This window comes from Artemia franciscana, chromosome 19 (assembly GCF_032884065.1).
Source record: "Artemia franciscana chromosome 19, ASM3288406v1, whole genome shotgun sequence".
Classification (NCBI taxonomy): Eukaryota; Metazoa; Arthropoda; class Branchiopoda; order Anostraca; family Artemiidae; genus Artemia; species Artemia franciscana.
The window spans coordinates 988711-1016506 of NC_088881.1; the positions used below are offsets into that span (position 1 = coordinate 988711).

General features: G+C 35.6%; 1 protein-coding gene across 1 annotated transcript in view; it reads left to right on the forward strand.

Moving 5' to 3' along the window:
* Positions 1–27796, forward strand: part of LOC136039145 (SH3 domain-binding protein 5 homolog) — a 76655-nt gene that overhangs the window by 15234 nt on the left and 33625 nt on the right. Inside the window, exons 4-5 of the mRNA XM_065722631.1 lie at positions 5984–6161; positions 11312–11514. Coding sequence (XP_065578703.1) covers positions 5984–6161; positions 11312–11514 — 381 coding nt within the window. The remainder of the gene's footprint in view (positions 1–5983; positions 6162–11311; positions 11515–27796) is intronic.

The window sequence follows — 27796 nt, forward strand, 5'->3', positions numbered from 1 at the left end:
TTTCATTAAGTTTAGGCTTACCCATCAAAAGTTACAAGCCTGGGAAAATTTGCCTTATTTTAAATAATAGGGGGAAACACCCCTTAAAAGTCATAGAATCTTAACGAAAATCACACCATCAAATTCTGCTTATCAGAGAACGATACAGTAGAGGTTTCAAGCTCCTATCTACAAAAATGTGGAATTTTGCATTTTTTTTGCCACAAAGTAGATCACGGATGCGTGTTTATATACTACAGGAAACGAATTAGTACACCATATTGCTTTATCATCATTCTCTGCCACACTCAATTCAGACCTTTACTCTTTATCCCTTTCCTCTTCATACAAAACTTTTCTTGTCACCTCTTACTACCTCATTTGAGGAGGTCTTATTTTGGCAATCTATCATTTTTCATCCATAAAACCTTTTTTTGAACATTTTAATTTTTTTTTCCATTAAAACCCTTGAAAGTGGAAGCCAACCAGAGTTTTCGCGCCACATATTTATTTGTATACAACCGTCCAAAAGACAACCTAGAACTGTCGTTAGACAGTTCATATAAAGAATAGATCTTCCTTTGCTATTCAAGCCCCCATTGTACTTGGCAACTATCACTTTGCAAGTAACACACCTAGAGACTGCGACTGCTATTATTTAGTGTCTATATCATAATTCTAAAATTTGTTTTACCAATTTTCGGATTTTTTTTTTCTAAATTTCCTCTTTTCCAAATAATAATTCCTAAAATAGAAGCACTTTGAACCTTGAATAGTCTAATTTTTCTACCTTCACACTGAATGGGCCTTCTTTATTTAAGTAGTAAGGGATGTTTTAGAACATCCCTTAGAAAAGCAGTCAATTTAGGAAATTTTGAAAAGCAGCTAGGATTGCTAGAGAAAAAGCCTCAGTGTTGGTAGTTGAGAGATTTGTTTTGTACGAGAAGATTCCGAGTGATTGATTTTAAAAAACATGTGAATTAAGGAGTGTATATTTACCTAAGGCTTAACAATATAATATTTATCCTTTGTAAGTGCAAAGATAAAATTGGGTGCAATGCTAATTGTAATTATGTTTACAACACAGATATGAAAAAAAAATGAGGGTTGTTCTTAAAACTTCTTTTAAATCATTAACTATTTTAGAAGATTTAAGTTCAGAATCAAAAGGGTTCCAGGCATTAGTTAAAACGGCTGAGAATACGGTACTGGACTTTACAGTCCCTACCGGCGATGGTGATCTCTGTTTCATGGCCCTTCAACCAGGGAGTGTAAGGTGGGCAGCCATCGTGTGCTTTCGCACAACCGTCATGTTTAGCTTCCCTAGATTTCTCCAGGTACCCATTTAGAGCTGGGTCGTCTCTGGTAAAGCTTACAGAGTCGCGCCACTGACCCTCGTTCCAAAGCTAATAACCAGCTGCACCAGGACTCGAACCCCTTGTCATGACGGACAAAGGATTTCAATTCTACTTCTAATGATGAAGGGTTTTGATTTTTGGATTTCAATCCCATCTCTCAGAACTAACAACAACTGATGACAAATTGTATAAATCCCATTAATCTATTAGGAGTATGTGTTGATATAGTATAGAAGGAATTACAGCTTAAAATTAATACTAATTAGCATAAAGTGAGAGAACGCCTACAGAACACATATGTCTATCCCTCAAAGTTTTCACATCACTTATGTTGCAAGATTTACAGCACTACCAATTACCCAAACAAAACGACTTAGAAACAATAGAGAAATGTTTTTCCAAGACGGTAAAATTCAGTTCAGTGGATATTTCTGCCCTATATCCAAGGGCCGTATTCATCACAACAACAGATATATATATATATATATATATATATATATATATATATATATATATATATATATATATATATATATATATATATATATATATATATATATATATATATATATATATATATATATATATATATTACATATATATATATATATTACATATATATATATATATATATATATATATATATATATATATATATATATATATATATATATATATATATATATATATATATATATATATATATATCATGAAAAGAGAATTCACCAATGAAACAGCACAAACACAAAAAAAAAAAAAAAAAAAAAAAAAAAAAAAAAAACAGAAGGAGAAAAGGAAGACTGTTTTCCTAAATTAGTGATTAGTATAGACCAGCACTTGAATGAGGCCTTAACCCTACTCATCCATACAATCACATAGGTCAAACAGCATAGCCATACACAATCAACCATAAAGAATAATCCATGGACAGGCAGTCATGTCGTCAATAAGTATAAGTCGTCATTTACCAAACAATAGAAACAATAAAGACAAATAATTCAGAGGCGACAACCCAACACAAGGGGTCATCAGGAGAATACACTTGTCTATAGGGTTTCGCCACATTAAATTCTCTACCCAGCCAAGTGTTGTGGCTACCACAGAATATCCATGGCATCCCCGTGTCAGGTATCACCCCCAAAATACATGCCTATGAAAGAAAAAAAACAACAAATGTAAAACAACCAAATAACACCAAAACAAGCTTATCCTGTTATATATATATATATATATATATATATATATATATATATATATATATATATATATATATATATATATATATATATATATATATGAGAACTTAAATTAAAACTAAAAATTTTATTAAAAAAAACTTCCTAAAACAGCTCTAGCATACTTACTTCAAAAAGTTCAACCAGAACTGATGAATAAATGTGTGAGACGATAAATTCATTCAAACCAAACAGAACAAAAATAATTAATACAAGTTTTCAAAACTAACCTTGGTTTTTTGGCGGCTTGCCTCAAAGGCCTTTTTGTAATTAGTTCAATACTATTATAAATTGGTTTAGTAAAATATTTTGTTAGATCATTTTTGAGTAAATTTGAGCATGAAGATTTTAGTGAATACTCTCCCAAGTCCCTATTTAAAGAAATATTATTGTTTATTTTGAGACTAATGTCGATTGATTCCCGAGCCACCTGTTTTGTCCACAAATCATTACTAACGAGAGAAGATTTTTTATAAAGTATTGTGTGGGGGGGATTATTAAATATATGCCAGGCTAGAGCAGAATCAAAGGAGTTATTAGAACTGTTAGAAATTAATGCTTTGTCTATGTCTTCTTTATGCTGGTGTAGCCGTTTTTCTAGATTCTGATGGGTCCTGCCAATGTAGAAGGTGCCACAGTCGCATGGAAAATAAACCCCTCTTTGGCGAGTAATTGGTGTTTTATCTTTATCGGAGTTTAAGAAATTTGTGATTTTTAAAATTATTAATGAACACTACATACAGATTATTTTTTGTGCCAACGTTTTTTAATTTTGTTGTGATTTTTGGAATGGACGTAAGATAGGTGATATTTGAGGCCTTGTCAGGAGCCTCACATTGTGATATATCTCGACTTTATGGGAATATCATTTTGGTCTACGATTAAATATCTTATTGACAAAAGGAATCTGGTGACCATTATCATAAATAGTATTTCTGATAAAAATTTATTTCTGCATTTATATACGAATCGGAGCAAATGTTCAGGGCACGATCAATGAGAGAAGTTACAACTGCTCTTTTAACTTGTGGGAGGGGGGTGATTTGAATTAAAATGAAGATATCTGTTGTTTTGTGTTGGTTTTCTATAGATAGTAAAATTCAGTTTATCAGTATTACGAATAATTAACACATCTTTAAACGGTAATTTACTTTCAATTTCTAGGGTAAACTACAAATTTCTATCATAAGTATTAAGATGCTCTAAGAAACCCCGAAGTTTACTTTCCCTGTAATTCCAAAGTGAAATTACGTCATCCATGTAGCGACCCCAATAATTGTGTTTTAAAAGATTAGAATTTATTACCCAGTTTTCAAGGTTTTCAACATAAATATTTGCCATTAGCCCGGATAAAGGAGCTCTCATGGGTAACCCATTTATTTGCCGATAAAAGGAATCATGAAACTCAAAATACATAGAAAACTTATTACAAATTTTAACTAGAGTCACTAAAACTTCAAAGTCAATTCCTATCGCTGAAACCTCGATTAAGTGATAATTTTCTTCTATTTTGTTTTTTAATAATTGCTCAGAAATAGCAATTATTATATTATATTCTATATTCATATACATGGAGACAGTGCCAAAACTACTAACTATTGTGTTTTCTGAAATACTTGTGCTACTAAGTTTTTTATCTAAATCTGCCGAATTCCTCATATAGTAATTTTGGGTATACAATAAAGTTTTGAAAGCTGTACAAAGCCATTTTTCAATATTGGCTGTAGTACATGCTACGATAGGTCTTACTTTTGGTACCGTAGAATTTTGGACAGAAATTCTTCGGTTATCAGAATCTAGAAAAACGGCTACACCAGCATAAAGAAGACAGACAAAGCATTAATTTCTAATAGTTCTAATAATTCCTTTGATTTTGCTCTAGCCTTACATATATTTAATAATCCTTCCCACACCATACTTTTTGAAAAATCTTCTCTCATTAGTAATGATTTGTGGATAAAACAGGTGGCTCGGGAATCAATCGACATTAGTCTCAAAATAAACAATAACATTTCTTTAAATAGGGACTTGGGAGAGTATTCACTAAAATCTTTATGCTCAAATTTAATCAAAAATGATCTAACAAAATATTTTACTAAACCAATTTATAATAGTATTGAACTAGTTACAAAAAGGCCTTTGAGGCAAGCCGCTAAAAAAGCAAGGTTAGCTTTGAAAATTTGCATTTAATTATTTTTGTTCTGTTTGGTTTGAATGAATTTATCGTCTCACACATTTATTCATCAGTCCTGGTTGAACTTGGCTGAAGTGAAACAGCTAGGGCTGTTTCAGAAAGTTTTTAATAAAATTTTTAGTTTTAATTTTCGTATTTTAATGTAAGTTCTATATATATATATATATATATATATATATATATATATATATATATATATATATATATATATATATATATATATATATATTGCTGGTGTTGTGCTGAAGACGGCCCTTGGGCATAGCGCCGAAATATCCACTGAATTGAATTTCTCTATCTTGGAATTAATTTCCAAGTTTCTAAGTTGTTTTTGTTTGGTATGGAAAGGCAGTGTGGCTTTCGCCGCTTTTTACCAATTACTCTATTTGAAACAACTACCAATCTCTGCATTTGAAACAAAATACCTCCGCCACATAGCAGGGATCACCTAGATTGACCGAGTATCCAACGAAGATCTCCGTAAACTTTCCTGCTGCTCGTGCACTATCATGAACCGATTAAGGAGTCAGCAGCTCTGCTGGCTTGATCATTTCCAGCGGATGGCATCAAATCAACTCCCAAAAGTCTCAGTTGAAGGGTGGGTACATGGCACACGACCTCGTAAGAGATGAACGACAACTTCAATGGCCAGAACCCACCCCCAACCCATGCGTCTAACGCCAGATAGAACCGAATACCGTCGCCACATAGCAGGGAGCACCTAGATTGACCGAGTATCCAACGAAGATCTCCGTAAACTGTCCTGCTGCTCGTGCACTATCATGAACCGATTAAGAAGTCAGCAGCTCTGCTGGCTTGATCATTTCCAGCGGATGGCATCAAATCAACTCCCAAAAGTCTCAGTTGAAGGGTGGGTACATGGCACACGACCTCGTAAGAGATGAACGACAACTTCAATGGCCAGAACCCACCCCCAACTCCTGTGTCTAACGCCAGATAGAACCGAATACCGTTGCCATATTCAACGAACAATTAGAAGAGAACAAGCGCCAATACAGCCATAGAGGCTGGAAGGGATAGTCAAGTCAATTACTCTATGATCTACATGTCTACATTCCTTTTTTTCTTCGAATTTTCAGAATTTTGTGCTCAATATCGCCAAATAAACTTCTGTTTAGAATAGCTGAATAAATAAAATTGTTACTAAATGACAAAAACACCCATTATCATTTGATCATCCTTAATTTTTCTTTTAGTTGGCCAATAATAAGTTTCAGAAACTTTTATCTGATTCAACTGAGCAACTGGAAACGACGGTAAAGAAACTGGGTAGCTGCATTAAAAAGGCCAGACCCTATTATGAAGCATTAGAAGGGTCAAGACGAGCCCAGATTGAATGTCAACAAGCCGCTGTGTCATATCAGAGAGCCTACGGTAATTCCTTTCTATTTTATTCTTCCCTTTAGTTTCAATCAGCAAAAAACATCACAGGTTCTACTGTCAAAAGATTAAAAGGGGTATGGGCAGAGGCCCCATTGGGGGGGGGGGGGGGGTCAGGAATGGGCAAATGCCCACCCCAGATTTTCCAGGGGGCCCAAACTTCCACCACAAAGGGCCCTTTGCCGGCCATAATAATCTATTATGTCCAATATAATCCATTCTGTCCAATTGATTTGAAATTACTGCACGCCTATTAACCAAAGAGCGTAATTACTTGACGATCCTTGGGGTAATTACGCTATTTGCTATTAATTATTGTAAACCTGTAAAGTAGGTAAGATACATAATAAAATTCTTGAGTTCTGTCAAATAACCATTTCATAGATGATTACGCGAGACGAAGTGAGGGGGGGGCCAAGATGGAGTTTATGCCCATCCCCAAGATTTGGTCCAAATGGCGCCTCTGGGTATGGGCCTAAAAATTGCCACTCTGTATACGCGCATATGTTTTGGGCGTACTTCTGACGGATTTTCTTGGAACTCTTCATAGCCTCTGCTAGCCAGGTACTCGCGGAAATGCCCCCCACGCCTCTTGATATCCTGTGTGACTCTAACTTCAAAAAGTGCAGTAATGGGCCAAATATTTAGAAAAATGGGACAATTCTAGGATTTCAGGGTTTTAGCAGCTTGGCCAGTTTGGTATCCAATAGGATTAAAAGTACCAATAATGTTGTTACTGCTACTAATCCCCTGTTCACTTTTTCCATCATGACATTGGTTATATTTTTGGTTTATTCGTAATCACTTTTCTTAAAGGTTAACGACCAAGGCCGTATCCAGGGGGCTAGGGGTTTTGACCCCCCTCCCGAAATGTTTGTCCGACTCATAAAAACGTAATAAAAATGAACATAAAACAAATTTTTTTTGTTTTTTGAAGTTTTTTATATCCCCCTTCCCTCCGAAGAAAATCCTTTTGTAACCGTTCCTCCAAAAAAAAAATCCTAGATACGGTCCTGTTAATAATATTGCTGTTTATTGTCGATTTTGTTATTGTTTAAAGAGCGAAAATAGAGTCTAACAATAATTCAAGCGTAAATCGGACATAAATCACTATCTATAAATAAATGAAACCCAAATCGAACAAACATTGAAATAAATAATTAAACCACACCCAAAAAGGGACAGAAACTACCACAAACAGGAGTAAGGGCTAACCCCTCCTAAGCTTTTCATAGACCAGAACGTCATTTGAGCTTTACTGAAAACAGTTTATTTCAAGCTGTTTGTTTTTATTTGTCACAAAATGAGCTACAACAAAAAAAAATTCCATAATAATCAACATTAATTAAGAGAATTATCGAATGTAGATTAACATTGTTATATATATTAATATTCATTCCCGGAACACACAACAAACTTTGGGTTTGTCAACATTTTAATAGAGAAAACTTTTAAATAGTTTTCAGTAAAGCGAAAATGAGTCTGGTCTTTTGAAGGCTTAGGGGTGTTATCTCTACTCTTGTTTATTCTGATTCATATATGGCTTAAGCTTATTATTGATGAAGTACTGAGCTTTTCTTAATAATTTTGTTAAGACGTAATTTTGTATTTGAATAAATAATTTACTAATCTTTAGGATTCTATAGGGCTGAAGCCATCCCCCCCTCCATGATAAAAGATTGAGGATAGACAAATAATAATCGATGGTTTCATTATAAGTATCATATTTTGCAACATTTGGTTTTGACTTTTTTTTTGTTTAAGTAAGTGCATTTTGAGCTTATTTTGTTGAAAAGAGCTCTAATCTGTTGCTAAAAAAAACTAGGATGTTAAGAATCAAACCAATTAGATTTATTTCCAGTTAATATTCCCGTGTTTCTAAAACTTCAATTGAGGTGCCTTCACGACCTAAAATTTTTATCAGATCAACACAAAAAAGAAAATTTTGCTAAGAATTAATGCAACCATGTTTTATTCGAGCTTTTTTTGTTCTTGATTTGCTCCCTTAAATCCGGAAAATTAATTGATCATCTTGTCGAATATTCCCCCACGGTGTCAGGTGGGTTCTATAAGCCGTTGAACCTTGGCCGTACTTGAGATTTTGTAGATATGTCCTTTTGATAACCTATACACACCTTGCATTTTATGATTCAGTTCGATATCCTTCTCAACATTCCCTGAAACTCTCAACTTGGTGTCCTTAGCCGTTCCTGAGATGTTGCAAATACGGTGCTAGGTGTTTTCCTTTCCCGGAAAATTCCCGTTTCTTCCGGATAATTCTACCTTTCCTCGTGGAAAATTCCTCCACTTGCAAAATTCAGCCGCCACGGATAAATTACAAAATGGGTACCTTGAAGTGTCGATCACATGTTCAAATGGGTTACAAATGACCAGATGTCTGTTTTTTTAATGAAATTTTACAACCCTTTTTTCAGTAACAAAAAAAATCAACGGAATTAATTCGCGTTTTATGAGCAAAAACGTGAACGAAACGAACCAGATCAGTCGGTAACGCTTTAGCATTGTCTATAGTAAAGGGCGACAATTCTTTCACAAAAATTTTACATTTTTTTTCCAAAAGGCGCTTCATATTGAAGTAGGGGTCGCATAAACTTTGGAGGGGGCTCATTTGAATGGAAATTAAAGCTCTGGTGTCCTTTGAAAGAGCCAAAAATGATCGTTGGGCAACCATCCGTTCCTGAGATGGTGCAAATACGGTGCTAGGTGTTTTCCTTTCCCGGAAAATTCCCGTTTCCTCCGGATAATTCTACCTTTCCTCGTGGAAAATTCCTCCACTTGCAAAATTCAGCCGCCACGGATAAATTACAAAATGGGTACCTTGAAGTGTCGATCACATGTTCAAAGGGGTTACAAATGACCAGATGTCTGTTTTTCTAATGAAATTTTACAACCCTTTTTTCAGTAACAAAAAAATCAATGGAATTAATTCGCGTTTTATGAGCAAAAACGTGAACGAAACGAACCAGATCAGTCGGTAACGCTTTAGCATTGTCTATAGTAAAGGGCGGCAATTCTTTCACAAAAATTTTACATTTTTTTTCCAAAAGGCGCTTCATATTGAAGTAGGGGTCGCATAAACTTTGGAGGGGGCTCATTTGAATGGAAATTAAAGCTCTGGTGTCATTTGAAAGAGCCAAAAATGATCGTTGGGCAACCAGCCCCCTCCTCTGCGCTTTTTTTCCCTAATGCGTCTGATCAAAATTTTTAGATAGCCATTTTTATCAAAGTATTCTAATATCAAATAACTATGCCTTCGCGGTTGACCAAACCCCCCATAGCCGCCCCCCCCCCTCCGGGGCAAGGACTGTAAGTTGTGCAAGTTGACCATTCTTAAGATGTAAGTTTTTCTTTGTGGAAGGGCTGGTCGTATGCACTTCGGAGGCGGCTCATTTGATTAAAAATCGAAAGTTATAGTGCCCGTTATCAGAGGCAAAAGTGATCAGATGCCAACCAGTCTCCTCCACGCTCCTTTTCCCCAAATGATTCTGATCAAAGTTTTGAGATAGCCATTTTGTTAAACAACTGTGCCTCTGGGGTTCACTACTCACCTCATATCGCAGCCTCTAGGGCTAGGACTATAATTTGTGTAAGTTGCTGATTGTTAATATATAAGATTTTTATGCAAGGGGTGGCCGTATAAAATTCGGAGGGGGGTCATCCGATAGAAAATTGAAATTTTCTTGTGCCCTTCTTAAGAGTCAAAATTGATCGGAGGTTAATCATTCCCCCCTTCATATTGATTTGCATATTGTATTTATTATGATGAAGTGGATGAACTAGCCCTGTCGAAAATCGGGAAGAATTGTGGATTTAATAAAGTTAGCGTGCTAAGTAGTAAGCTTTCGTATATTGGAAAAAAAATAAACTTTCCATTGTCCTGAAAGTATATATTTTTCACAGCTAGTGCTTTTACTTCTCTTTCTATGTGTTTTTACTTCGCTATTTACATTTGTGTTTTAGATTGGTTATATAAAAAATAATATAATCAATAAATGGCTCTCCCAAATTTTTATTTGGATGTCTTTGTGGGAAAAAGGGGCATAAGATGGAGGGTAGTTGCCTCCAGTGTGTTTGGTCAATTAAAATTCTTTTTTTTCGAATGAGCACTCTCCCAATCTTACAGGACCCTTGGTCCATACGATTATCACCGGGCTGTACAAAAAAATACACGTCCGTGATCTTTCTTTGGCAAAAAGTACAAAATTCATAATTTTGTAGATGAGAGCTTGAAACCTCTAAGTTAGGATCCACTGATGGCTTTGTAGTTAGGGAGGGAGTTAGTTGTCTTAAAGTGTGTATTTTAAACTCAAAAGTGGTTGGAGACCAACCAACCTCTATCCTAGGACTGTTTTTGATATCTGGTCCGCTATTTACCCTTTCGGACATCTGACCGACATTTTGAGGTACCCATTTTGTGATTTCTTTGTGGCTGCTCAATTTTGTGTTTGATAAAAATTTCCGTAGGGAGTATTTTCTCGTGTGAAACACTGGGTCCCATGCAAATACGCCTTTTTGACAACCTGACAGCACATACTGTGTTTTGATTTTTCTCAACATGCACTGAGAGTTTTGACATAATACCCTTAGAAACTTCCTAAATATTGCAGACATGCCACCTTTCAAAGAATAGATTCACAATGTGTTTCTTGATTTACTTCATAATTTTCTAAACATGCCCTGAAAGTTCCTAATCGATATCCCTCACCGTTTTTTAGATATTGCAGATACGTCTTTCTGATAACGAAGATTTACAAAGTGTCTTGATGAAGTTCAACAATCACCCTCATAATTTTCTGAAAGTTCAAGTTGATACCCTTGGCCTTCCTGGGATACTGCAGATATATCCTTTAGACCACCTGGATGGGCATAATGTCTGTATATTCAGATGAACACCCCCTAAACATTTCCTGTAAGCCTGCCAATTCATGAACGGCCCCTCGCTGTATAGAAAAAAAAACATGTAAAGAAAGTCAACCACATTGTTAACTTTTTCAATTAGCCTGAAATAGCCAATCAAATCACCCAAATGTGTATGTGTGTGTATATTAGCCAAAACCTTGGCACTAGCTATATCTCATTGTGAAAGAGCATTCAGTAACAACAACTCTCCATTTTTCTTGAAGAAAATTACTTGGCAGCCAAAGAAACAATATTGTTAGCCGAAACAAGATTTCTGTCTGAGAAACATGAGCTGGAATTTGACATGGCTTGGCAAGAGATGTTAAATCAGGCGACGATCAGAGTCATGGAAGCTGAAAAATCAAAAGCAGTCAATGAAAAAGAGCATAAGAAGAGGGCACTGCTGTCTGCAGAGGCCGAAAGAAAGGTATATTTAAAACTTTAAGTGCATATTCAAAAGCACCTGTGCCAGGAGAATTGAAATCGACAGTACTGCCATGAAACGCAAAGTGTAACGTATTCTTTATTTGGTGTCTCTTAGATTTCCGAGCAACTTGGTTAAAATCAACTATATAATAATTTTAACTATGAACAGTTTGATAAATCTGTTCGTAACTTAGAATTGTAAGTTTAAACAATGAAAATATCGATTTCAGGATTATGTGTATAAGAAAAGAATCCATAGTAATTAAATTCAATATGATTAATGCAGAATTATCAAAACATATAACAGATGCGGTTCTCCGTAAATTTGACTAAGTTGTTCTCGCTACATGACGAAAGGGATGATCTCTGATTGCACTTTAGAAACAGGACAATGGGGAAAACCTCGTATGTTTTCTATTTTCCTCCTTATACGTTGTGAAGTTAGACCGAGAGCCCGGAAAAGAAAAATCTAAAAATACCCAGATATAGATTCCTGTATCCTCACAGACTGAAAGATGCAGGGGGACTTCTATCCCTTCATATGATAAAATTTCACTGTAGGTCCATTATGGGTAAAGGGACTATGTGCCCCGTAATATACAGGATTATCCCACATGTATGGATCGTGTCCCGAAAAGCTCTTATAAATCTTCCAAATTCCCTTGTCCAACTACGTACCCATTAAGCGCCCAACCCTCCCACGACCTGTAGCCTAAACTTAATTTTTTAAATGGTTTGTTGTAGAGGTCTATTTCCTTGAAACAAGTTTTTTATCTTATTTTGTAGACGGCAATCCCTGCATTATTTTGCTATAAAATATTTGTATATATATATATATTATGAAAAGAGAAATCACCAATGCAACAGCACAAACACACACAAAAAAAGAGACAGAAGGAGAAAAGGAAGACTGTTTTCCTAAATTAGTGATTAATATAGACCAGCACTTGAATGAGGCCTTAACCCTACTCATCCATACAATCACATAGGTCAAACAGCATAGCCATACACAATCAACCATGAAGAATAATCCATGGACAGGCAGTCATGTCGTCAATAAGCATAAGTCGTCATTTACCAAACAATATAAACAATAAAGACAAATAATTCAGAGGCAACAACCCAACACAAGGGCTCATCAGGAGAATACACTTGCCTATAGGGTTTCGCCACATTAAATTCTCTACCCAGCCAAGTGTTGTGGCTACCACAGAATATCCATGGCATCCCCGTGTCAGGTATCACCCCCATATATATATATATATATATATATATATATATATATATATATATATATATATATATATATATATATATATATATATATATATTCGAATTTCTGACAATAAGAAAAAACTCTAAAGAGCCTTCGTAAGGGTGGGATGGTGAAAACTCATGTCCGAATAGTTTGTTTGCTAAGGCTTGCAGTTCCCTTGCGTTTTATTTATTATTATTATTATTATTATTATTTATTTATTTATTTTTTGGAGAACCCGTTATAAAAAAAGGAACTGACGGAGCAATAAGCGAAATAAAAAATAAAAAAGAAGAAATAGACAGTAAGCGTGAAAACGAACACTTAAAAAAAACAAAAAAACATTGTAACTGCTGGGCCAGTACCGACGACCAAGGATGGTCAAACGGGAATTATAAGCACGAATTTGCTTTTCCACAGCTATAGTGGGGCCAGCAATGCAAAATTTTCTCACTAGATAAGAGTAGCGGGTCCAAGGGGGAAAACGTAAAAGATGTTTTGCGAACCGGAAGAAAACTGAACGAATTTCTGACTTGTCAGATTTCCTGAGCATTTTCCAAAACGGCGATATGTACAAATAATGTGGTAGAGCGAAGGTGTTGAAAATTTTCGAAGGAAGGCGGCGGTTAAAGCGTAACTTGTTCGTTACAAAAGAAGCGTACGAAAACCCAACTATACGTTCAATGTAAGCAATTAATTGGTTTTGCGTGTGCATTGCTATAAGACCGCCAAAGATGAAAGATGTGGCAGCAGCTGACTGTGCATCAAGAACTCCGTTATTGAAGAGTGAAGGTTACAGAAGGTAGTAGCCACCGTTATAGGGCGGACAGACGAGCACTAGCTGGACAGTTCACCTTTCTTAGGAAATGGAGTAAGATCTCCAATCGAGAAAGAAGTAGGTACAACTCCAAGGGTAACAATAATCTGTATCAAAGGAGCAATATGGTTTACCAGCAGCTCGCTTCCATGCAGAATGTGAAGAGTGCTCATTTTATCGATGCCAGAAGATTTCGTACGTTTATAGGTGTTGGATTGCTCGCAGCACAGGATCAACCGAAGCAACAAAATTGTCGGTAGGACAACTAGACTGAAATTTATCAACTTATCTTCATATTTGGAATGTAGGGTGACATCTGGCTTGGAGAATCGAGCAGAAAAGCACGAATTCCACTTGGAGTCAGGAACATCTTGAGCAGATAGGTGGGCGCTAGGAGGATCTCGATACGTTTCTCCAGAAGGAAGGCTGGGGCAGACAAGCTTGCTGGGACGTCTCTTCAACTATCTGGTTTATGTGGATTGATAGTTCTCTTGCAAATTTTCTTTTGGTTGAAAGCCGAATGTCAGAAACCCAGTCAGGGTGAGGACGCTCACACTGGAGCCGCAAATGGTACCGACATTGGTATTTTCTCCAAGCTTCAACTAGGCTCGGATTACTAGACGAGTGCTTCGCGACACCACAACATATACGTTTAAGAGGCATATGGGCTTTTTCTGCGCATCGTAGGGCATGGCAAATTTGTCCCTTGTTTTAACTGTTTACATTTGTCAAATATATCATCTTCATCCTTCGCATGTTTCACACATCGGCTCTGAATATTCAGCTCTTTATACAAAAACTCTTTAGCACTAATAATGGTACCATGATCAGAAAAACTTACAGCTTGTCCTATAATCAGATCAATTTTTGCACCATCAAGCGTGGATCTGGTTACAATTGAATATTTTATCCTATAATTTTTATACTTGTGTTGGCTACTGCTTAGTTTCTTCTTTTTTGTCTTTTGTTTGAATGAATGAATGTCAAATAGAAATTCATATCAGAGAGCAAATAGAAATATTAATTCTAACAAAGAAGAACCTACTAGAGAATAGTGAATCCCGAATGGATTTGTAAGATCAGTTTTTGACCTTAGGATAAATTTTGAAGGATATATGAGGTACTCTTTGTTTGTCGTCACAAGGAAATGAGGATTATGGTTGAAAACTTTACTTGAATGACTTTTAATTGAGGCCAAATATATTTTCGTTGTTGGCACATCTAATAGATTATTACAATGTAGCGATTCTCAAACTTGGGTCCGTGATCCTATAAAGGACTACATAGCCGTTTTGGTAGGATCATGAAAATCGTATTGCTATTATCTAAAATAGTAATACTTAGGTGTGCACTAATTATCTTTTAATTTGTTGTCTAAATTTTAATTACCTATTAATCCCATTATACTATTAAGTTTTACTGTTATGCTAATACTTAATAATTAGACAAGTATAGAGCGCAATATTCTTGAGATGCGTTGTGTTATCATTGACACGTGTAGATTATCAGGTTTTTTTTCTTCAGACTATATTTGTATTTCTTTTACCAAATACAAATATTGACGAATATGATGTAAATTTTGAATGGGATATCCTTATGGTGATGAGGCAAGATTTATAAATTCTAGCGAGGAAATTTCGTAGTATTTTCCTGCTCTGTGGATCTAAGACACACCAGTAGTATAATAAATGTAAGTTCTGGACCACCTAACTCTTCCATTCAATTTACATCATTTTGAGTCTATTTTACATCGTTTAAATATCAACTATTGCACATTTTGGCATTTTCCGTCCCTACTATCAACATGAAAACGGGTCCTTGGAAATCAATTTGGCCTCATTTTTATACTTTTCACAATATGAATACGGGTTCTAGATCACCCCATTAGTTTACCCCCTTTTCAATTGAATTCACACCATTTAAATTAAAATTTGTCATTTGTTTAATTTTCCATCCTGAGCTTTAAGATCGTAACACGTCTTGTGAAATAAGAATTTGATTATATTCTATTTTTCCTATACTACCGATAAGATGGAATAACTTAATACTTAGTAGATATTTCGTTATCAATATTTTAATAATTTAGTTTATATTTATTTTTTCTTTCAATAACCTTTAAAATCATGCCGTTATCTATTTTTTTTTTTAATTTCTTTTCAACATCAGCTGCTTTAGAATCAAAACGCTTAGGTGCAAGTAAATCAACCATTTCACCTTTAAAATCAATAGTAATAACGAGTTTATTTCCAAATTTACTTGTAACACATTTTATTGCTTCAATCGTGTATTCCATTCCAATGTCTAAATCTTTTTTCCTGATAGTTCATTTAAATTTATTTACCGTTTTCATTTCGCTTAAAAGTTTCTCCATTAATTAGTAAATAATTCTATTAAACAAAATTTCAAACCAAAATTAATCTTTCTTTTTATTAACACTGACTTTATTCCCAAGAAATCTAAACACTCTAGGTTTATTCTGGGAAGAAATCCAAACGCGCGTCACCTTAAACGTCCCCAGAAGCCTATCAAATGAAACACAAAAATAATAAATAAAGTTTCTTTGCAGGCCAAGGATGGCCAAGTTGGTTAAGCGATCGACCGATCTTCGGTTGTGATCCAACATTTCGATTCTCACTGTTATCTTATGTAGTAGTTGGCGATGTCAAACCAATTGGACCAGGGGGCCCAGATCGAGGAGTAAGAAGCAGCCAGCTTCCCTCCAAACAAAAAACCCTGCGGGTTTTGCCTCAAAACCCAGACTGAGATCGCCAACACCAAAAAAAAAATAACAGCCTGGGGGAGGGGTTTTGCAAAAGCTTTGCCTATGAACCCAGGCTGATGGTGAGATCACCAACACCAAAAAAATAAAAACAAATTAAAATGGATAACAGACTGGGGGAGGGGTTTTGCAAAATATTGAAAAAAATTACTTTTATTTAATCTTTAGTTTTTGTATATTCTATTAATTCATCTATTGAAAAAACGTAAAGAATTTATTAAAAAATGGATTACAGCCTGGGGGAGGGGTTTTGCAAATTTTTTTCTCATGGAAGCATGCTACATACGCCACTTTTATTCGAACCGTGAAAAGAAACTAGCCTTTATTTATCTTCCCATCATGTTTTATTTTGTTTGGCCAGAATGATGTAATTACTTTCAATATACATATCAAAAGAATTTTATTTTAATGAGGATTCTGAATATGTATAATTTACTAAGCTTAACTAAACCCATCAACAGTTACGAGACAATTATTACTGAAATAGAACCTGCGACCTCATAGTGTTTTTGTTCTCGTGAAAAGTTTCTACTTGGTTCTGGAGACGATATTATTTGTAGGCTAATTTAAATACAAGGGGGTTATTAGCTTTATTTTATATAATTTTTTTAACTAAGGAAATATGTATTATGAAGAGCGGGTGGAAAGTAAGAAGGATTTTATTTATGTGTTAAAATGTTATTTATCTATTAAATGTGTTACACATTATTAAATTAAATGTGTTAAAACTAAAATGTACAGGCTTCACGCAGTATTTATAACTATTTAATATCACTTGTTTCGTTTTTTCATGAGGAAAAAACTGTAATGTTTTGCGTAATTCGTTTTCTCGTTTGATTGTTTCCTCTTTAACCGATTCACATGATTTATGCATAGCAAGAAATTCTAAATAAGTAATGAATAAGTAGTTTTATACTCAGCCTTCCTTTCTGCTATTCTTAGATATTTTTCAAGTATTTCAATCAGAGCTGTCTCAAGACTTAAAGAAGCAAGGGGTAAAATAGCAAAAGCAGATAAACCTACTCAATATAAATTGGATATTAAGAAAAGATTACGAATTTGGATATTAAGAAAGGATTACTAATACTTCCATAATATTTAATTCTTCTACGATTAACTTTATTGGAAGAAAGCGTAAATGTCAAATCTTTGCGGGTTTTACCGGAAGCTGGCCAGATTAATAGCGGTGAAAGCCATAGAAAACTGCGAATAATTCTTGTCAGGGGATAAAAGTATGGTTTACCAGGACTGAGCTGACGTATGTCACCTCAACCGGAGATTTGTACTTTGTGTTTCAGTGTACTTTTGGAATTTGCTCTTTCAAGGTTTTGTTTTTCTGGCCATATTTCTGCTTTTGAAAGAGAAGATGTGCGGTGGTTGGCCCCATTGGCAATTTAATTTTGAACATTTCTTTTAAATAAAGATTAGTGATTGAATCAGGACCATCTGCTTTTATTACCCGTTTCCGTTCGTGATGTTGGCTAAGCTTGCCATTTTATTTTCTGCTTTTGGAAGTGAGACAGGCGAAGAGTATTACTTGTGCCACTTCAAATCAAGCAAACTGTCATTGCTAAAGATATTGGGGCCTATTCTTTGCTACTTTCTCTGTACTCTCGCCCCGCTCTTTGCGCTAAAGTTCGACTCTTTCTCTCAAATCTACTTCTTAAAATAGTGAAAAACTTTAGCGTAAAGAGTGGGGCGTTGAGGAGGGAGTAGCCTCTTTCATATACGGAGTAATTTCTCTTCGTTTTAAGTTTTAATGTCGCTCCTTACTTTCAGTTAAAAAAACTTGTTTTTTTTTTATTTAATTTCTGAACGTTTTGAACTAATGTATGTTTTGATTTTGGCTCTCCGCACATGAATACTTAGAACGAAATTTGCATTTTTTTTATTTTTTTTTTGCTAAATGGCTTTTTCTTAGTTTTGATCGGACAATTTTGAGAAAAAAGGAGTGGGGGAGGAGGCTTAGTTGCCCTTCAATCTTTTGGTTACTTAAAAAGGCAACTAGAACTTTTAATCTCTTACGAACGTTTTTATTAATAAAAAATATACGTAACATCCGAATTAACTTTCATAACGAACTTCTATATTCGTATATTTTTATTACGTATATGAGGGGGTTTAACCCCTTTTTAATACCTTGCTCTTTACACTAAGCCTAAATTTTGTCCCAATTCTTTAAGAATGACCCCTGAATCACAAAGGCCGTAGAAGAAATAGTTGAAATTACTAAAAATACTTTAGCGTAAAGAGCAGGTATTTAGGAGGAGATGAAAACCTCATATGCGTAATAATTTCTGTTTGTTTTGTTTTAATGCTGCTCCTTACTTTCAGTTGAAAAACTTTTTCATATTTATCTTTTCATTGTTTTTTGTTTTAAATAATATTAGAAAATCCTGGGCCCCCTTCATGGAAATTCTCTCCTCCCATGACAAATTCCTCCATGGAAAGATCCTCCCATGTAACCCTTCCTCTCAACCCCCTCCCTATCCAAGAAAAAATTCCCCTGAAAACGTCTGTACACTTCCCAATAACCATTACTATATGTAAACACAGGTCAAAGTTTGTAACTTGTAGCCCCTCTCCCGGGGACTGTAAGGGATTAAGTCGTCCCCAAAGACATAGTAATTAGGTTTTTTGACTTTGCTGAACAAAACGGCTATCTCAGAATTTTGACCCGTTTACTTTAGGAAAAAAATGAGCGTGAGAGGGGTTCTAGGTACCCTCCAGTATTTTTGGTCACTTAAAAAGGGAAGTAGAACTTTTCATTTCCGATAGAATGAGCACTGTCGCAACATTCTAGGACCACTGGGTCAATACAATCACCCCTGGGGAAAAGAGAAAAAAAACAAAAACAAATAAACACGCACCCGTGATCGGTCTTCTGGAAAAAATACGAAATTCCAAATTTTTGTAGATAGGAGCTTGAAAATTCTACAGCAAGATTCTCTGATACGCTGAATGCGATGGTGTAATACTATGACTTTTAGGGGGTGTTTCCCCCTATTTTCCAAAATAAGGCAAATTTTCTCAGGCTCATAACTTTTGATAAGTAAGACTAAATTTGATGAAACTTATATACTTTAAATCAGCATAAAAATCCGATTCTTTTGATGTATGTATTAGTATCAAAATCCCATTTTTCAAAGTTTCGTTTACCATTGAGCCGGATCGCTCCTTACTACAGATCGTTACCACGAACTGTTTGATATTGGTATCGGAGCTATGTATGCAACAAAACAAAATTGCGTTCCCGCCCATGGTGTTGTAGTACGATCTACGCGTGGGAGCGCGGGCTTGGAGGATGCGCCAAAATCAGAGCTCTGTACCAAAAGCTTTTCAAACAGTACATGGTAACGAACTGTAGTAAGGAGCGACCCGGCTCAATAGTAAACGAAACTCTAAAAAACGGAATTTTGATGCTAAAATATACGTCAAAAGAATCAGATTTTCATGCTGAATTTAAATATATAAGTTTCATCAAATTTAGTCTTTGTCATCAAAAGTTACGAGCCTGAAAAAATTTGCCTTATTTTAGAAAATAGGGGAAAACACCCCTTAAAAGTCACAGAATCTTAACGAAAATCACACCATCGCATTCGGTGTATCATAGAACCATATAGCAAAATTTCCAAGCTCCTATCTACAAAAATGTGGAATTTCGTAGTTTTTGCCAGAAGACAAATCACGGGTGCGTATTTATTTGTTTTGTGTTGTGTTTGTTTTGTGTTTTTTTTCAGGGGTTATCGTATCGACCAAGTGGTCCTAGAATGTCGCAAAAGGGCTCATTCTAACGGAAATGAAAAGTTCTGGTGTCCTTTTTAAGTGACCAAAAAATTGGAGGGCACCTAGGCCCCCTCCCACGCCCATTTTTTCTCCGAAGTCAACAGATCAAAATTTTGAGATAGCCGTTTTGTTCCGCATAGTCAAAAACCATAATAACTATGTCTTTGGGAATGACTTACTCCCCCACAGACCTTGGGGGAGGGGCTGCAAGTTACAAACTTCGACCAGTGTTTACATATAATACTGGTTATTGGGAAGTGTACAGTCGTTTTCAGGGGATTTTTTTGGTTTTGGGGGTGAGGTTGAGGGGAGGGGGCTGTGTGGGAGGATCTTTCCTTGGAGAAGTATGTCTTGGGGGAACAGAAATTCAATGAGAAGGGCGCAGGATTTTCTAAAATTACTATAAAAAAACAATGAAAAAATAAACATGGAAAAGTTTTTTCAATTGAAAATAAAGAGTAGCATTGAAACTTAAAACGAACAGAGATTATTACGCATATGAGGGGCTCTAAAAATACTTTAGCATAAAGAGCGAGGTATTTAGGAGGAGATGAATAACTCGCTCTTTATGCTATAGTATTTTTAGTAATTTCAACTATTTATTCTACGGCCTTTCTGATTCAGGGGTCATTCTTAAAGAATTGGGACAAAACTTACGATTTAGTGTAAAGAACAAGGTATTAACGAGGGTACAAACCCCCTCATATACATAATAAAGATTAAAGAATATAAAAGTTTGTTACGTAAGTTAATTCTTAAGTTACGTATATTTTTTACTAATAAAAAAATTCGTTAAAAATTAAAATTTATAGTTGCCTTTTTATGTAACCGAAAAATTGCATGGCAACTAGGACTCCTTCCCCATTCCTTATTTCTCAAAATCTTCTGATCAAAACTAAGAGAAAGCCATTTAGCCAAAAAAGGAATTAATATGCAAATTTCATTTTAATAATTTATGCGTGGAGAGCCAAAATCAAACATGCATTAATTCAAAAACGTTCAGAAATTACATTAAAAAAACTAGTTTTTTTAACTGAAAGTAAGGAAATTGTTTTAATAATTGTTTTAAAAAGCAGAATTGTGGCAAAGAGTCAAACTTAAGCGTAAAGAGCGAGGGATTGCGGAGGGGACAACCCATTTCATATACGGAGTAATTTCTGTTCGTTTTAAGTTTTAATATCGCTCCTTACTTTCAGTAAAACTAGTTTTTTTTATGTAATCATGGGCAAGATAGGAGTTTTCATAACTGTACATTGGTATCTAAGCTGTGGTACACGCTCACTTATTGGTCTTTCCTGCTTCGACGTAAAAGCGTTCATACTAGTATAATTAGAACTTTATGATAGGTTAGGTCGTATCCAGTATTTTTTCTGGGGGGGCAGATAAGGATTTTTTGTTGGGGAGAGGGATCACAAAAAAACTGTAAAAGAATATCAAAACTTGTTTATATGTTACATGTTTACTAGTCGGATAAAAATTTCGAGGGAGGGGTTGATTAGACCCCTTAATCCCCCTGAATACTGCCTTGAGACTCAGCATCTGCTTAACATCTGTCTTTATGTAGGTTTATGCTATGTAAAGTTCAATATAGTAGCGCCAGAATAGAATTCCTGGATGTGAAATTAATAAATTTTGAAAACAAATTGGGAATGTTTTTCTAGAAAGAATAACATGCTTGATAAGAGTATGAACCTCCATCTTCGTTCCGTGAAACTAATTTTGAGTATTTTGTTTATGATAATTGGGATGATTTTGCGAGTATTAACGTTAGCCTAGTTTGGAAGGACTTGTTTAAGTGTGAAATGTTATGCGTAACGTAAGTTACCCATTTAGCATGTAAAATTATGACCGTTGTTTGTAAGCCGCTTTATTCTGCTGATTCCAGATTAATAGGACGCAATTGCTGACTGACTTGTTAGGCTTCTGAGTAAGTTTAAGAAGGTAAGGCAAAAATCAGCTCTTTATTGACCGTTATGCAGGGGAAAAAATGAAGTCTCAGTCTGATTTATATGTACATTTTGCTCTTCAAGTCATGCTCTATCTCTTTTTGTGAGGTTTAACTCTTTTCAAATATAACTCGACGTTTGATTGCATCTGTTTTGTTTTCATCCGGGTTTCAGCCGTAGCTAGCAATTTGGAAAGAGACGATCACGTCCCTTAGTAAAAACTAAAATAACCCACAACTTTTAAAAAGGAGAGTCAGATCAACACAAGAAGTACACTGTTAGAACCACCTTTTTGGAAACCTCCTATATAGAAATCTTACCGTCTCTTGGCTTAAACAACAAGGGAAATATACTGGCTTGAAAATCAAGAAAATGGCTGAAACCAAGATATTCTGCATATACGGCTTCTTTTTTTTTCTTTTCCTCAGATAGTGGGGCACTGGAACATCGCAGAGAGCTGTTTAATAGTTCGTCTTGAAGGAAATTGATGGATCTAAAAACCATGCAATTAAAAATTTTTTTAATAAAATCAATATTATGCCAAAAACTGCATTTTTCACATACAAGATTATAAGAAAGGGCTATGGGCCAAAACATCGAATCTCGACGAAAATGAAAGTCAGTGTGTGGGCATCATCTGTATGAGTTGTACTACTGTGCTCTTGCGGGAGGTAGCCACTCAAAGCTTAAGAGGTGAAAGCTTTGAACACGTGCGATCATTGTAGCCCTAGTTAGATATTTCCAATTAGTGGGTGGTCTAGGACTCCCAATAGAAAAGCAAGAAGTCGCTTGGGCTAGTCTGGAGAGTTATTCCTCATCGTCGAAATACATCTCCTCAAGCCCTTTGGCCAAGCATTCCGTCGCCATGAAGGTGTGATATGACGATACATTTTATCTTAGAGCCAGCACCCTCATGGAGACAACAAACAGGAGAGCAATCCAATGATTTTGGGCAATAATTAAAAGAGAACCTTGAAGCATGGGAGGTTTTCGAAGGTTTAGAATGAGATGGGACTAAATCTAAGTGACGATCGCTAGGGAAGCTGCAACCTATATATCGAAGTGATAGTGATCGTTGGAAGGGATTCCAAGATCCATTGATGCCGGTCAGGAAAGTTCATCTCCTGGCTTCTACCACAAGTAAATAAGATAGTATTGTCTGTGGAAGGGTGCGTTTTCAAAAGGGTAAAAGAATAGCAGTCGTTTACAGTACTTAGTAGCAGAAAAGGGTTGACAAAAGAAAATGAAGCTTTAATTCAAAAGCTAAAACTTGAAGCTAAATTGTTCTAAGTGTTAGGAACTGCCTAAATATCTATATTTTTACATTTTTTCTCTTTTAATTAATATATATTTATAATTTAATAGAAAATCGTTGCAACTAAAAATGGCTAGTGCTAAACTGGTCATTTTCGGTTAGCATGCAATTGTATATCACCGTTAGGAACTGAGATTCGTTGTTGGTTTGTTGTGGAATCAAGAGTTCAGCAGGATTTTATCATATCCCCGCTTATTTTGCAGTACTTTGATGGGCTCTGTCCTAAGGAGCACAGCAAAGGCTCTGGGAGAACATGATGCCAATTGAGAATTTAAAACTCCTTTAGACAGATAGTTTGAGTGTCTTAGATAAAAAAAAAGCGAAATGGACTAGTTTATGAATGTTTTAAGGGGGAATGGTACATGAATGTGTTTGAAAATTGATGCTATAAAGACTACGTTGCTTAGGCCACGAATAAATAAGGGAGGAGAGGCGATAATAGGCTACGAAACAATAGGTCAAGTGGATAGCTTCACTTCGCTGAATAATAATATTATTAAAAGTAGTATCCCCTCTCTGCTTTTAAGTGGCCAGTACCCCCGCAATACAAGCGGCCAGTACCCCCGGGGTGTCCATACAAGCGGCCAGGTATCCCATCGATTACCTCAGGACGCAGGTGTCTGTTACGTCATAGGGTTTGCTTTGATACATCAGAGAATGTTTTCTAAACGAAGCATGTATTTATTGCTTAATAGTTTCTTTTTAAAAAACCTACGAGAGCCAGGGGAAAAACCTTAAAGGCTTCTTTACTCCAGGACTTCTAAGATTGTTACCTGTTAGTTTCTTTGATTCTTAAAGATACTTTCAGGGCCCGCTAGCAGGGGAACCTTCAAGACACCGGACCCTAGCGCTCAATGCCACTCAAAAAATGTAAATTAAACTCAGAAAAAATTTCGCTAGGAAAGCGAGCAATTAAACTAAAAAAATGGACAAACAAACGTGAAAGAGGCTTATAAAGGATAAAATATGAGTAAAGAGAACTATGAATTACAGAAAGTTAGGGATCCTACCAATCAATTCCAGATGAGAAGCTTGTTATTTGAGGTTAATTTAAGCCACATTAAGATGATTTTTGGTGCTTTTAATGAAATTCCTGGTTTCTTTGACCGAGCGTTAGATTTGGTTCCCCCTCATTCGATTTTTTTTAAGGCCTCCCAACTTAACTTTAAGCTGTAGAAAACATTAGCCAAAGAAATTCGCGCCACTGTGCCACACTATTAATAGCCCTCGGGCACCCTCTAGCACCCCTCATCTTTCCTGAGATATTTTCTTGTTAAAAATCATACATTAAATCCATTGGTTGATTTTTTGCAAGCCACGCTCTATGATACACCATGTCAATTCACGCCACCCTGTCACACTCTGACTGGCCCTCTAGCACCCTTCATCATTCCTAAGACATTTTTTAGATTTTTTCTTCTATAAGGTGATAACCAAGTCTGCTTTCCCCTATTCTTCCCCCCCCCACCGCTTACGGTGGTTCCAGTTCCAATTCTACTCTTTCCGATCCTGGTTCCAGTTCCAGCCCCCAGTCCCACAGATTCCAATTCCAGTCCCATCGGTCCCGGTTTCAATTCTGGTCCCGTTCCCACCAGTTTTACCAACCCCCTCCCAAACACCACAGCTCCGATTCCACCAGTTTTCGGGCATTACCTAAATCTTGCAAGTTAGTATCAAAATCTAGAATTGTTCTCCTAAAATCATGTCTGATATTATTAAACATCTTGCACTACATTATCAAAGTTTCTCCTGATATAACAAGAATCTTCTGTTGTATTATCAAAACCACACACGATACTATCGGAATCATGCAAGTTATTACCAAAATCTTACACGGTATTATCGTAATCTCGCAAGTCATTAACGAAATATCTTCAGCAACAAACAAAACGTGACTGCTATTACCAGAACCTAATATGATGGTATCAAATCATGTTACCTGTTTACGAAACTTAATATTTTCCTATCAAAATTGTGTCTGCTATCATCAAGATTATCAAAATCTTGTCAAATATTATCAAAACCTACATGATATTACCAAAGTCTTACTAAGTATTACGAAACTCTTGTACGATATGATCAAAATCTTGTCTTATGGTATGACACATCTTGCTCTATGTTATCAAAATCTCGAGTGATATAATGAGAATCATGTATGGCAATATCAAACCACCCACGATACTATCAGAATCGTGCAAGTTGTTAGTGAAATCTTACATGGTATTTTCGTAGTCTCATTAGTTGTTAACGAAATATCTTCAGCAATAATCAAAACGTGGGGGCTAATGCCCTAATCTAATATGATGCTATCAAAATCATGTTACCTGTTAACGAAACTTAACAAAGAGCTTTCAAAATCGTGTGTGGTATTATTAAGATTAACAACATCCTGTCAAATATCATCAAAACCTTACATGACATTGTCAAAGTCTTGACTTAAGGGGTCAAATTTACCTCTAGCTTTCCATCTGGAATTGGCTGGTAGGATCCCTACCTATCTTTGATTCATGATTCTTTTGCTTATATTTTATCCTATATAAGCTTTTTTCGTTTTTTGAGTTTGAATTATTTTTTTTGTGTTTTACGGGCCAGCCACATATTGTCATGTGGCGTTAATTGCTTGAACTTACATGTTTTCTATACCTTAAAGTTAATTTGGTAGGTGTTAAAAAAATTTTCGACAGAGGGGCAGTGAAATCTAACATTCAGTCAAAGAAACGAGGTAATTCTATTAAAAGCCCTCAAAAATATCCTAATGTGGCTTAAATTACTTCTAACGAGGTTATGTGAAATTTGAAGAGAGTATATTATTCAAATATGGGCTTATCAATCGGAAAGGTATAGTCTTGGCTCAAAAAACTAGGCATTTTAATTAAAAGCCCTCAAAATATCTTAATCTAGTTTAAATTTACCACTAATAACAAGCCCTCTTATGGAATTGCTTGCTAGGATCCTCGCCTTTCTTTAATTCATGGTTGTTTCGCATATGTTTTATCCTTTATAAGCTTTTTTCACGTTTTGTTTTTTCGTTTGTTGTGCTTTAACTTTTTTCTGTGTTTTACGAGCCAGTCACATATTGCCATGATGGCATGAATTCCTTGGACTAAGATGTTCTACAGTCTAAAGTTAAGATAGGAGCTGTTAAAAGAATTTTCTTGACTTAGGGGAAGTGGATCCCCGCTAGAGTGGACGTAGGATCCCCGCCTTTCTTTAATTCATGGTTCTTTTTGCTTATATTTTATCCTTTATAAGCTTTTTTCGTGTTTTACAGGGTAGCCACATATTACCATGGTGGCGTGAATTGCTTGGCCTAATATAGCATAAAGTTAAGGTGGGAGGTGTGAAAAGAATTTTAATCGACTGAGGAGGAGTTAAATCTAACGCCTAGTCAAAGAAACGAAGTATTTTCATTAAAAGCCCTCAAAAATATCTTAATTTGGATTAAATTTACCTTTAATAAGATTATGTGAAATTTGAAGGGAAAATATTAGTCAAATGTGGGCTTGTCAAACGGGAATGGCTAGTCTTGGCTCAAAGAAACGAGGCATTTTCATTAATAGCGCTCAAAATATTTTGATGTGGCTTAAATTTACCTCTAATATCAATCCTCCTCTCTGGAATTGGTTGGTAGGACTTCTACCTTACTTTAATTCATGGTTCCTTTTGCTGATAATTTATCATTTATAAGCTTTTTTGACGTTTTGTTTTTTTTCCATTTTTGAGTTTGAATTGCTTTTTCTTGTGTTTCAATAATGCTTGTAAATGTGTTTTTGTTAATAAAATTTTTATGTGCAAATGTCTGTGTCATTTAAATTTATTGATCGAGGATAAAACTTCGATAGTTAATTTTGGTATAATAACCTAAATAACGAAATATCTGTTTCGAATATCAAAGCCGATGCTTTGTAACATCTATTATGTAACTTGACCATTCTAGGTCATGTTAGAGCACTAATGTAATGTAGCATGCTGATATGTTCAGTAGACCAAAAGTCGATAGCTTCGCTGGATACTTGCGCGGGTCGGTGATGATGGTTAGGAAACATGTGAGCAATTTAATCGGTCTAGAAGGCGGGCAGGGAATTCCTTAGTGCGTGCAATGGTTTATCATGCAAAATTTATTAGCCGAATCCTAGTGTGGAGAAAAATCTTTGGAATATCAAGGTTCCCTGAGGGAAAAACACAAAATGAAATCTCTCAAAGTATTATGTAACATCCCACTTGTACATCGTCATTACGAAACACCCATGTGTGTGCCCCCCTCAGTTGCAACTGGGGATTCCCCGCCTGACCAGCAAATTCTAACGAGTCCTATTACTTAACAGCCAAAAGTAAACAAAACCTGTAACATAATTAGCAACTACTGGACGGAGTTGCTCCCTAGC